Here is a 13,739-nt window from a genome sequence, read left to right as displayed (position 1 = left end):
GCATTGCTTTTAGGATCCTGGAACATTGCACTGTGTTTGGATCCTGCTCCACACTCTGTGTGCGTGCACGTGCGCAAGCATGTAACTCTACAGGCACGTGAATGATAGCTCTTACTCCAATACTGAACTGGTTTCCAGGGTTGATGGACGTTCTGTGTATCCATTTTCACCATTATACCTAATGTAAATTTAGTTGTCAGTTCTCACCACCATCACTCACATAGCTATAGGCACAAGAAACTGATAGGAGCCCCTGAAAAGGATGTAGGCCACATAGCACAGCCAAATATTGGCAGTTGTGTTCATCAGCAAAAGTAGGCCTGCTTGGACTGCTGTCACAACCCCAATCACCAGTTTTGACCAGAAGGCCCATCGGATCTTCACAAAGCCAGCAGCAAAAGCAGTGATGGCACCTGGGAAAACACAAAAGATTGTCAAGAGGGGACAGGGCCTTTATGCGTAAACAGGGCTCTAGTTTTCTATGCAGTATTCTACCAAGGGATATTAAGTAGGTACATCCAGCAATGCCGTGGAGGAAAAAAAATTATCAAACAAGATTTGGCAACTTTCTGATCTACTAGTTTGAACAGCATATAGACTGTTAGGGTTGAACAGCACCAAGACTTTTAGGGTTACTATAGGTACTAGTCATATTGTGCTTGTGAAGCTGGAACCAAAACAACTATACAAGAAGAATCAGCTGACTCAGGGACACCTGGGGGGGCAGGGGGGCAGAGATTTTTTTCCAGGGCCAGAGATATGATGAATCATAGTGAATGCCACTCTGCTAACATGGATTTTAGGATGGTGTAAATCAATTTTGGGGGGTAGGAATAAACTTACAAATATAAGAGGACCTTATGATTGCAGCAGAACATGTACCTACTTAATATCCCTTGGTAGAATACTGCTGGGAAACAATATAAAGTGAGACATCGCAGGAAAATGTGTTTTTTCTATAAGGTGTTGATCGCTGCTTGCAATGGTGTTTTTTCTTGCTGGAAGTGGTCCTTCCCTGTCTTTTTGACTATAGATGAAATGAACTGAGCCTGTGATCTCTGGCATTAGTGAACCAGATAAGGCATTCATTTTACACACTTGGAGATAGGGGAACTTGCATAAATAATAAGCATCTGAACAAGCAAAAGCACCTTGCTCATTATGCAAGGACGTAGCACCCTGGCCATGTTTCCATACAACTTTCTATGCTAGATGACTAACACGGGTCCTCTCATCATTCCCAAGTGACTTTTACAACTACAGCTGCAGATTTCTTAGTTCTACAATAATGGGAATCACAACCCAATAATTACAGAGTATCCATGATGACCTTAGTATGAACAGTGGAACTCGCCTTTGCATGAAGGTGCTTAGGGCAGTGGTCTTAAGACAGTCTGCTTCATTATTAGTGGAGGTTATGATTAGTCCCTGGTTGGGGCACAGCAGAGAAAAAGATAAATACATAAAGCACAACTGCAGATGAAGAGAAATATCCATATACCAAGCAGGGTAGAAACAGCTTCCACTCCACCATTGTAGACCTTTCTGTTGTCCCTGGTGGGGTATATTTCATTCCATAAAATATGCACATAGTAAAGCATCAGATAATAGCCAGCAGAATTGAATATCCACCAGAGGGACCAAAGTCTCAGCTGGGGCATTTGTACAAGAGACCCCAATTCTTCTACCATCTGGAATAAGATCAGATTTTTCCAGGAAGAGGCCTTATGCCACATGGGCTCCCCTGCCCCAGGGTTCATTTTGTCCAGCTCTGAGGGTGAGGTACCATTGCACCTGGTCTTGCTCCTGTTGAAGAGGAGGCTGCGTTTTGGGCGTTTCAGGAAGAGGGTCAAGACCAGCCCAAAGCACATGAAGCCGAGCGAGATATAATTCACTGTCATGAAGGTGGTGCCTCCAACTGTGACACAGAGTTGTCCCAGTACGGAACTGGTGAAGACGCCCATCAGCACCGAAGACCGGGAATAACTGGCCATGCGCTGGTAGCGCGAAGGGGTGACCAGGGTGAAGATATAGGAGGAGTAGGCTATCCGAGCAGCCATCGTGATGCCATAGAAGAACTCCATGAACTGCATGGCAATGATGCTGGTACCAAAGATCAGCAGCAACCAGATGGCAATGTGGCTCAAGCTCTGCAGCACCAGCATTGGCTTGTATCGCAGATAGTCTGTGAGTAGAAAGATGGGCACCAATACTGCCATGTAGGAGTAAGCCAGGACGGGTGTAATTTCATTGGTTACCTGCAAGATAAAACCAAACCAAGTGCAACTGATTTATGAGAGTGATTGAACCAAAGGGGTAAAGAACTCTAGTATGAAAGATGCTAGGAACTTGCACGTTCACCTCCCCTCACCTGCAGACTAACCATCTAGGTCCTCCTCCTTCATGACTTACTAATTTGGGTGCTTCTTCTTCACATTCTTTTCTGAGAAACAGACACCAAGACTTTTAGGGTTACTATAGGTACTAGTCATATTGTGCTTGTGAAGCTGGAACCAAAACAACTATACAAGAAGAATCAGCTGACTCAGGGACACCTGGGATGGGGGGGGCAGGAAAATCCATAAGGGCAAAAAACTTCCACTGCTATAACAACTTGATGGCATTCTGGGTGAGTGAGTAGAAATACACTGATCACTTGGTGGGACTGAAAGGGAAGAAAAACAGATTTACAACAAACATAGAAAGCTATCAAATGTTATCTAGCTAGAACATGTCCTAGTTCATCAGAGGAACTGTTTTTTTCAAAATTCCTAGGGATAAAATGGAGTTGCCAACATAGGGAAATGAAATGACTGCATGTAGCTCATAAAAGAGGGCAAAGCACCCTCAGAAGGAATGGACTATGGTGGCTGGAGGGGAGAAAAAGGAGCACAGGGCAAGAAGCAGCTGTGGGTATCTGGAGACCCTTCTCTTCAGCCCAACCCCCCAATTCTTCACAGATGTCAATGATAAGTGAGAGGAATGCCACAAGCATAATTAACCCAATTTCCCTGAATTTAAGGTAACTCCTCAAAAGAAGATCTGACTGTAAAAAGTTCTCTGCCTCCATCAACAAATATCATGCATCAACATTGTGTAATTTGAATACACATAAATGCAAATTTCACAGTGGAAAAAGTGAGCACACCCCTGTATTTATCACCATCTCAAATACCTAAAATTAGAATCTGGTATAGATGATTAAAACATCATTGGAGAAGATCTGGGAAGAACCTATCTTATTGAAATGTCAGACATTTAGTTTGATTTGTTCTTTGTCATTGAACTGTGTGGTGTTACCATGCCTAGATCAAAAAAGCTCTCTGAGGCCTTCAGAAAGAGAGTTATGTATGCCTATGAGTCTGGGAAGGGATTTTAAAAGACTGCCAAACAATTAGACATCAATCATTCCACTTTTTAGAAGATCATCTACAAGTGGAGAAGATTTCTAACTGTCAACTTGCCCAGGCCAGGCTGTCCCAGCAAATTCAGCCCGAGAGTAGAATGCAAGATGCTGAAAGAAGCCTGTAGCTCTTGCCGCTACTGATGTCAAAGTGCATGAGTCTACCATTAGAAAGAAGGTGTACACATTAGATCTCTATGGGATGTGTGCCAGGAGGAAACTTTTGTTGTCCAGAAAGAATATGAGGGCAAGACTAAAGTTTGCTCATGAATACCTAGGCAAAGACCAGGACTTCTGGAACAATATGCTCTGGACAGACGAGGCAATACCAGGTATTAGAGCTTAGGGTATACTCATTTTTTCCACAGAAGGAAATGGCATATCCGTTATTTCTGGGTTGAAGAAATGATTGCAAAGTCATTTATTCAGAGTTTGTTGTTGTTGTTGTTGTTCAATTGCAGCACCTTTATCTATATATAGTGTTTGAATGAAGATAAAATATTGATATGTCCCCATATGTTAAAAAAGAAAAAAAATTACATGGGGTATTCTTACTTTTTCACATGACTGTATTTTCAACAAATTTAAAACCCTGCTCCCATGTTGAAGACAATTATTTGTAAAAAAAAACACTAGTTCATGGAAATACAGTGTATAGGAAAACTGAAACCTGCTTTATACCAAACCAGACCACTGGTTCACATAGTTGGCTGGTAATAATTCTCTGGGATTTCAGACTGGAATTTTTCACAGTCCCACCAGGGGATGAGAGGGTCTGAACCAGAGACTTTACTCATGCACAGCAATGTATTCAAGTAATGAACCTTGAACTCTACTGCCTCATGCTTACGGATTTCAGGGCCCAAACTCACATGCTCAGGTCGTGCTTGAACTTTTGTCTTGCTTAAAGCCAATCTTTCGTCACTCTTGAGTGGGACTGGCAATATTCTACCAGTGCAAGAAACATTATTTTTTATCTCAAATTAAGAAAGGGTTCTTTCTAAATGAAGACATTCAGTGTTTTGCTTCTAGTTTTCTACATCTAGTTCACACTAATACTACAATTCACAGAGCCATAATAGGTAATGTCTTGCTTCTATCTCCCTAAATGTATGATTTTATCTGACCAGTCAGCACCATAAAGTCCCTTTGTGCAAAAAGGTAACGTTTAATCATATGAGGCAAAAGCACGCATTAAAGCAATGAGAAACGGGCACATTGGGCTATGCATGTTTGTAAGTATCGCAACCATTCCAATGCTGGTATCTGCTCCTATGGGATGGATCCTATGACCGTTGCTGATTTTACCATGGCTGGTGGATTTTTTTTTTTAAATAAAATTTTTTATTCTTTACAACAAACACAAAACATACATAAACAAACAAGAACATACAAAGGCATAAAAAAAAACATCTTCCATTTTATACCGTGTGTCAACCAGTTACCAAATCATTGGTGCCCCTTTCATAATCTTCACTCATTTATATAAATTCTCATATCATCTATTCAAAATATACTTGTATACTTATCAATTATCAATTATTAATCATTTGTAGCTAGTCTATAAAATCATTTATTACAAGAAATTTTAGCTTTCATTATAGGATTAGTAATACATTTTTATCCATCGATTATATATGTATATATATATAGTAATTAATATCAAATTTCTATTATAAAATTTCCTAGTCCATTACATTACTATATTTTCTCAACCAACCATTAATAAAACAAATCCCGTGTCATATAAAATTGCTTATCTTCTTACTCTAATTTCAAATATCAATTTAACTCATCTCTGCACATTCCATAATTTTCAATAACTTCCTCCTGCATAGGTACTTTTTCATTCTTCCAATTCTTAAAAGTTACAGTTCTAACCACTATCAAAACATACTTCATTCTTCACTACATGTTTCAACAAGAATATCTCTAGTTTAAAATCTATATGTTACTATGTCCAAACATGTATGAATTTTAGTCTAATATCTTAAAACATTTACAATCAAATACAATTCTTTACTATATATCTCAGTTTTATACCTTATTCAAACGCTTGCATAGTTTTAAGTTCACCCTTTTCATTCAATATCCCCAAATATCTAGCTGTTTATTCCTTTTTCTATATTATTGGATAAGAGAAAGCAATAATAAATGTCCTTTCAAACATTCTGCTTTTTGAAGCTTCTGTCAGTTCCATCATTGCTGTATTCCCCTCGTTTTTTCCTTTAGGCATCTGGAGTAGTTTCTTTCAATATTGTTTTACTTCTTCTTTTTAAGTATTCTCTTAGTACAATTTTCCATTATAATCTTGTATAATCTTTTTCTCACCCTCATTACCAAGAACAAGTCTGTCCCTCTTCATTTATCAATTGATTAACCCTTTTTGATTCTCAGTTTATAAGCCTCAAAATAGTTCTGTTTAGTGTTTCTGATTTCTTGTGCTATTTCTTCCTTTTCCATTGATCCCGTTTTATGTTTAATTAAGTCCATTTTAGCTTTGATGTCTTTTTTTTTTTTTCTTGCGGGAATTTCTGGAGCTCTTCTTCCAGTTTTTTATAGTCATCCTCAATAGTTTAAAAATCTTTTTCTGCATTGTGTTTCTCGTATAGTCTATTATCAAACCCCTTGTATAGACCTTCATTAAGTCAAAGGATTCTTTATCTTTGTTCTTGCCAATATAAATAAAAAAAAAATATAAAAAAAAAGAAGAGGAGGGGAAAGGCTAGGTCTCTTTAAAAGTCCAACTGGGGGGGAATAGAGAGCAAAGCAAAGCTTCTACCAGAAAGAAGAGCTACTGCCACTAAACAAGGCTCTTGTGACTAACTCAAACTTTCCATCTTGAATATTTTCAAAATCGCTTTCAACTCCGCTTTCTTATTTATAGTTATTTGGATGGCACCTGTATAAACATGCACATCCCACTATCTTTTTAGAAAGCCCAAAGTCCTTGAGTATACGTCACAATGAAAAAAAAAACACTATATCAAGCCTCTAGATGGCAGTGCAACTTTCTTTCATTTACTTTCTCTTAACTCCACTTTCCCCATTTCCAAAACAAAAAATATAGGTTTCTTATAACAATAAAAAAAATCTTAATCAAAAAAGAAGCTTGAGATAAAAGATTATTGAGTATTGAAAAGAAAAAGCCAGTCCAGTTAAAAATATATTTTTTTAAAAGAAAAACATCTTGCTAATTCCACTAAAAAGGGAAAGTTAAAAAACAAAGATTTTTCCCCCCTTTTTTTTCATAAGGCTCAATCTCGCCGCTTAATCCACTTTTCTTCACTTTTAAAAATCTCTTTGTTACTTAAGGTGTTCTCTAAGAATAGTTGAATAGTAAAGGTCCATCTCACCCGGTTGACACCCCTCTCCTTCTTCTTCCTTTGGAGCTGTCCCGGCTTTCGCAGTCATTAAATGGCTGCCTCTCCTCCGCCGGCTTCAAGAGCTTCTCCTGGGATCAATCTGGGACTTGCGGTGTCCCTGAGATCCGCAGGACGCGCCCTTTGCAATCACCGTCTCTACGGGACGGCTTAGGTCCATCGGGACCATCCGGGGGGGGAGATATCGGCTGCGATCCTGGGAGCCCAGGATCGCCCGCCGTACCGCCGCGACGCCAGCTCCGCCCTCCACCATGGCTGGTGGATTTTATCATGCCCAGTGTAAAAAAGCCAGAAATTTCTGGGTTCAAATACATATAATGATACAAAGAACCTTAAAAATCAACATTCAACTGAAACCAGAACTTTTTCTTGCTGGGATTCATGGACAGTCAATTAGAAAAGAGCCATGGAAGATGATTTTTATATATGATTACTGCTGCAAGACTCTTTATTATATGCGCAAAAAATGGAAAGACTCTGAAATACCCACAACAGAGGAATGGTTGGTAAAGATGACAGAATTAGCAGAGATGGCAAAATTAACTTGTTTGATTAGAGAAAGATTAACAACTACATTTATCAGTGACTGGAAATCCCTTATGGACTTTTTGCTGAAAAAAGATAAAAATGAACTTATGGTTTATGGGTTTGAATATTAGAAAGGGTAGCTTATAGAAAAAAGGAAATTGTGATGTAACTTTAGAGAAAAAGGGTAAAATATAAATGCATTTATAACTGCTGTCAAAAAGATTGGAAGCCGCTCCTTTACAACCTTCCTTCCTTCCTTCCTTCCTTCCTTCCTTCCTTCCTTCCTTCCTTCCTTCCTTCCTTCCTATTTCTATTTCTATTTCTATTTTCTTATTTATTCACTATTTTTTCTTATTTTCTTTGTTTCTTTTCTAACATATGCATTATTTTTATCCTGTTTAAAATGTGTTCAATAGAATTATATCAAAATACTGTTGCTGAATGAACGTTTCTCTTTACCTATTGGCTTCCTTTATTTATTGGGCACAGAATCATTATTTCACAGCACTAGTTTTTAGGATCATCTTGCAGTGCACTGAGGACATCAACGAAGGACAAATACCAGGAAGGTGTATTAATGAGAGCTGGTTCAGGGGAAGCAATGTTTGGTGTAATAGACCCCCTTAGTTTTTCCAACAGTCACTTGTGGATCTCACCTCTGGTTGGAATCCATGTGTATTGTTTGCCAAGGAGGTTGGTTAAGCTTCTTACAGTTATTTTAGATTGGAACTTGACCTGTCCACAGAAAATGAACAGCAGAAGACTCTGAACTTTGGCCAAACTGAGCTACCTTGTACTGCTGACCCACCCGGCCACCCAAATCTCCCATAAACAGCAGAGTGAAAGTACAAAGGAGGTTAAATTCACTTTCACTGACAAGAATTCCAAAGATTTTGATTCAAGAGATGTTTGTCCTGACCACCCTGTCATTTTTTTTTTTTAAATAGAAGTCCATAACACTCCCCAGCCTGGTATCTTCCAGATTTATTTCACTTCAGTTCCAAGCATGCTTCCTTGAAATTTGAGGAGGTGAAGTCCAACCATTCGGCATACTTTAGGGGGAAGAATAGTATATAAGAATATACTTAAGGAAGGATGAATAATTCCTTCTCCCTAACTCAAACTGGTCTAAAAGTTAACACCTCCCACCCAAGTATTTATTTTAAGTAAAATATTTTGATCTTTCTAAGATTCATTCCACTAAATTTTAGAAAATTCTGAAATCCTGACAGACATATCTTTTTTTAGCAGATGGAACTGAGTTACAGGGGCATCTGGTATCTGCTCACTTAATTCCATAAAGTTGATATATGTAGACCCAAAAGGACTTCTAGATTGAAGGGCTTTCCCAGAATGCATTTACTTTTCAAACATACAAATGTATTTCAGTTTTTTCCATCATGGAACTCCTAAGCAGTCTGTCTTATTCAACCTAGAGGCCTGAAAAATGACTATACCAGCCTGAGTTGGTAGGTGATCAGGAGAATAAAAGCAAGATATCAAACAGAAAAAGGATCAGAATCAGAAGGAGACTAAGATTAGGGAGAATATGGGAGAGATAATAGAGTGGGGTAACCTCAGTCTATAAATAAGGAGCCATTCTTCCTCTCCTAGCAGTCTATGTTATTAAGGATACAGCTTCAGGAGACAATGTTATGGTACAAGACCTTTGATGTTGCAACTTTCTCTCCTTTTCTATGGAAGGGAAATCAGCCTTGAAGCTGGGATCAGCATTCAAAAGCCTCTGCCTATAGAAGGAGCAGTATAATAGATCTCTGCTATCACTACTTTTCCATCACTGATGTTATAGAAGAGAAGGGAGAAAAAGAACGTAGGAGGGCAGGATATGCCATAGATCAGAGGAAACATGTGTGCCATTATATCAGCCCTGTTAGCATGAGATCACTAGGATTTGGCATTTGGTAGTTCATCCATTCCTCCCTCTTCTATCCTCAAAGGACATTTGTCAACTTGAGCCATTTATTCTGGTCAAGGAGTTTGGGATGTTTTAGCAAAAGGAGCTGAGCACACAGTTTATAAATGGAGTGGATGCACAATATATGATGCCTCTATCTCTGGACTTATGCATCTATACTTTAAGATCAGGGATGGACAACCTGAGCTCCAGGGGCTGATTGATTGATTGATTGATTGATTGATTGATTTGCTGGCCTAGAGCCTCTTTGAGCCACAGCTGCTGAAAATCAGTGACATGATTTGCTGCCGCCGAGATAAAAAACATGCAAAAACTATAGTGCAAATCCTAGAATTTAGGCTTAAATTTAGTTAGGAATGCCCTCTCCAACTGTCCCCCACAAATCCAGGCAAAATACAGAGAATACATCAGCCCCACCAATAGCTGTAACTCTGCCCACTGTGGTTCTCAGGCTCTTCAGAAATACTTGCTGCAGTCCTTCACCCTGAAAACACTGCCCATCATGAGATTGGTTAAAACCCTGTTTCCAACCTTTAGCATCTTATTCAGCTTCGAGTCATCTCTTGTAATGCCATCTGAAAATGTTTTGCCCTGTCGCTTACCTATTGAGACATTCACACTGATAGCTTTTTAGTGTCAGGCCAGCACATTTCTCTTATCCAAGAATTTTTGCAGCTAGTTTATTAATTTCAGTATCCACAATATGCCAGGGGAACAGCTGTTCTTTAGTTTTTCATATTTTTAAGTAACTTTGTAGTCTGCCCAGCAAACTTCAGCAACTGGAGAGATTAGGGTGAAAGTTCTACTTCACAACTTTCCACCCATTATGACATGGAGCATTAAATAAGCAAAGAGGTTTCCATAATTCAGGAGTGATTCTCCCCCACCCCCACCCCCACCCCAAACACACATATACACCTGCTCTCAGCATGCAAAGAAATTGCCATGCACTTAATTGATAACCTGGGATGTTGAGCTTTGACTCTTGCAAAGAGCACAGCAGTAAGGCAGGACAAAGTGTTTGTGGACAGATACCCATGTGATTGTTTTTGTCAAAAACGACAAGAGCTGCCAATGTTCCAGAGAGACCTCTGCAAGGGATGAGAGAGAAAACAGACCTTGCTCATTACTAAAGGGAGATCAAGTGTTAAAATATAAACTTAATGAAACCAGAGCGGCAGGTCACAGTCACCTCAACATGGCCATTGCAAGATTCCATCTTTTTTTTCTGGGTAGCTCCTCATTCTAAGCTTTTGGTTCTTTAAAACTAGTAAACAGGGAAATCCATAGAAGATTAGGTGTTTTAAACCATGTTTTTTTAAGCATGAAACAAACCAGTACTATGTTGGCTATTTGAGGGATTGATCAACTAATTCTTAGGACAATGACCTGAAAATAAACATAAATCTATATTTAGACTATTTATTTTGAAAAAAACTGGGAGGTTACCAGCATCATCATCATTTCTTAGATATGGTTATACTTCTATAAGAATATTTACACTCAACTTTCTATTTAAAAATAATTGGAACAATATAGTATGTTACTGCATCAAAAATCAGAGTCTTAAGCTCCCATGAATCATCTGCTATTTAGCATTTTTAAGGAAGAAAAAAAAAGAAGAAAGATAATTTCAAACTACTGAAATTGCAAAGGGGCATTTAATTCTATGAATTAGGATGCTGAACCAATATTCCTTGATTTCAAAGAAAAAAATGTTTCTTTATCCAATTATAATGATTTCCAAATGAAATTATTTCAGCATGTTGTGTGTGTCTGTGTGCCATCAAGCAACTGGCTGGATAAGTCTCTGCAGTTTTCTCGGTGACGTTTTCAGAAGTGATTTGCCACTGCCTGCTTCCTAGGGCTGAGAGAAGGTGACTGGCCCAAATTCTCCCAGCTGGCTTCATGCCTAAGGCAGGACTAGGACTCACAGTCTCCTGGTTTCTAGCCTGGTGCCTTAACCACTAGACCAAACTGGCTCTCAGCATGAGGCCTTTATAATAAGAGTAAGGAGGGGTGGGGAACTGGTAATTTATTTCAGGCAGGAGCTGCAATTCAGTCTTCTAACTCACGACTGCTCCAAGTTGGAATTCTGGTGGTCAGTGATTTATATTTGGGTGCACTCAAATTGGGGAATAGGGAAGGAGTTCAAGGATGGGAATAGAAGTGTTTTGCCTCATAGAAGGCTTATGTTGTTACTCCCACTCTTCAAGCTACTCCAACCTCATCCAACTGGGTAAAAATCATGCCCACTAAAATTAATTTGGTTATCAAATTATGAAAGCGTGATCTTGGGTTGCTGCAGGACCTAGATTGCCCAACTCTGCATTAGAGGTTGTAACGATCAGTTTACCTTTACAAAGTGACAAAAATCAATGGAAAAAACAAACCTTAAAATGTTTAGACCCTGTGCAATGACTAAATGGGATTCGTTATTCTGGATTGGCCAGCATGAATGTTCAGCATTCTACTGTGAGCCACACCACAAATTTCTCTCTTATACTCACAGGCAACCATGCTGTGAATACTTTTCTGGCAAACACTGATCCGCTGTAATATAACTGAGCAGCTTAAAGCTTGCCTGATGTAACTCAGCAGTCACCTTAGCAAGATCAGCACAATCCTGCCTCTGCGTGGAGACTTACTTCCTGGCTGAACTCTTTCCGTGAAATTGTGTCAAAGCCAAAAGAGTAAAAAAAGAGCTGGGGGAGGGGGTCTGGCTACCATTATCCTGGGCCTTGGAGGAAGACAGTGTCCTTATTTACTGGAAGCGCCCCAATAAAGAACACTTAGTTATGTGAGGACCGATTTAACAAAAAGCCTCCTGTCCCTACCCAGAAATCATTTCCAGACAAAAGTAAATATGTGCCTTCCCTAAGATTTTGAAGGTGAAGAACTTTTCAAGGCCACCGTGAATTAGATGGCTTGGAGCTAATGTCACACCAAATCATGAGAGAGCATGCTGTTGTTCACAGACCTTGGACATGTCCTGATTTCAGGCAAACCAATTTACAATTTCTTTTAAAGATTCAAGCTATGATTGAGCAAACTCTGAAGACTAGAACTGGAAACAAGACATAGAAATCAATGCTCTAGTCTGGATGAAATCCTTTAACTCAGGCAGGAGCAACCTGCAGCTTCAGGACTGTATGCATCCCTCCCCAGTCAATTCTGTTGTGGTCCTCAAAGTTATCCTGTTATGGTTCTCTGTCAATGATTGCTGAAAGCTGATAGCACAATGCCCTGCCATTCTGAGGTGCAAAACACATGAGTGTCTAAATGTGTAGTGTAGTGTATATGATGTAGCCTACAAAAATGTTAAATGTGGCCTTTGGCCACCTCTACTTTACTCAATCCATAGGAGCAGGTGGGAATAACCATTCATTCGATAAAGACAACAATGGGACACTCAAGCTTCAGGCTTCCATCAGCTCATCAACAGAGAGTCAATATCACAGTTTGGTGTGGTACGAACCCAGCCCCATCAAGCTGAAGAAGTTAATTGATTTCACTAAATTTAGGAGGACTCCAAACTGCCTAATTCACAGTGGCCTTGAAAAGTCCATCACCACCTATAACTGGCACTAGATATTAAATGAGGCAGAGATTACTATAGAATAATCATGGGTTCCCTTCTACCAAAAAAGTAAATAGGTTCCAACAGTAGCAGTAAATGAAACCTGAGGAGAATGGGGGTGAGGAGACAGTCCAAAGGAGAAGGACAAAATAACATAAAAAGGAGAGGAAAACCTTACCACAAGGGTTTATTTTGGATTTTTTAAAGGGTTCTATAGTATGCCATATGATACCACCACAACAAAGATCTTATCATGAAGCACAGCCTTCCCAAAGTGTCCTCCAGATGCATTGCACCAGAACTCCAAACATAGTCATGTTGGCTAGGAATGATGAGAACCGTATTCAACCCATCTGGAGGGAGCCAGAATGTGGTAAATGGTTGTAGGAGTTCACTCAGAGCAATCAGTTAAGGCGTTTACCTTGCTAGTTTGCATTCCCAAACTATTTGCTGACTCAAAAGTTAAATTTTAAGTCTGCACTTCAAATCACCAGAACAACAGGCAGCAGGTATGTTCAGGCTGAGACTCCTTTCAGTTTTATTATAACTGAAAAAAAAAAAACAGATTATCCTACTGCTTTACTATTCTGAAATAAGTTTCAGTAATTTCCATTACTGCATTAATATGTTGGAGCAGAATGCAAGCATGCCCACATGTTTGCTACTTTAACTCAGAAGCAAGCTAACTTAGACTCTGTGGAATCCTCTTTTCATCTTAGCCCTCATGCAAGCCTTTGGTCACAAAAGAAGGTCTGAGTAGGTCTGTTTGTTCCTAACCCAATCATCCCTCTTCACTCCCTGAGCCCATGATCCAAGAGTCAAATAAAGAGGAAGAAAGAAGAATTTTTTATTCCGTGTAGTAGTCCTGCCATGCACTGCTGCATTTAAGGGACCAGATCATCCTTCTTT

General features: G+C 39.3%; 1 protein-coding gene across 3 annotated transcripts in view; it reads right to left on the bottom strand.

Moving 5' to 3' along the window:
* The window catches only part of SLC19A1 (solute carrier family 19 member 1), a 29,460-nt gene that overhangs the window by 4,743 nt on the left and 10,978 nt on the right, over positions 1–13,739 (bottom strand). For 2 of the 3 annotated variants that reach the window (XM_088146212.1, XM_088146214.1), the window contains 2 exons: positions 1,502–2,258; positions 221–413 (listed from right to left, as the gene is read on the bottom strand). In XM_088146212.1, coding sequence (XP_088002338.1) covers positions 221–413; positions 1,502–2,258 — 950 coding nt within the window. Of the gene's footprint in view, positions 1–220; positions 414–1,501; positions 2,259–13,251; positions 13,378–13,739 lie in introns of all 3 variants that reach the window. The other variant, XM_088146213.1, reaches the window with a different exon arrangement.

Source organism: Python bivittatus, unplaced genomic scaffold, assembly GCF_059951505.1.
Source record: "Python bivittatus isolate LINGU-HERP-01145 unplaced genomic scaffold, Pbiv_v1 ctg000480_np1212, whole genome shotgun sequence".
Lineage (NCBI taxonomy): Eukaryota > Metazoa > Chordata > Lepidosauria > Squamata > Pythonidae > Python > Python bivittatus.
This window is presented reverse-complemented; position numbering and strand designations above follow the sequence as displayed.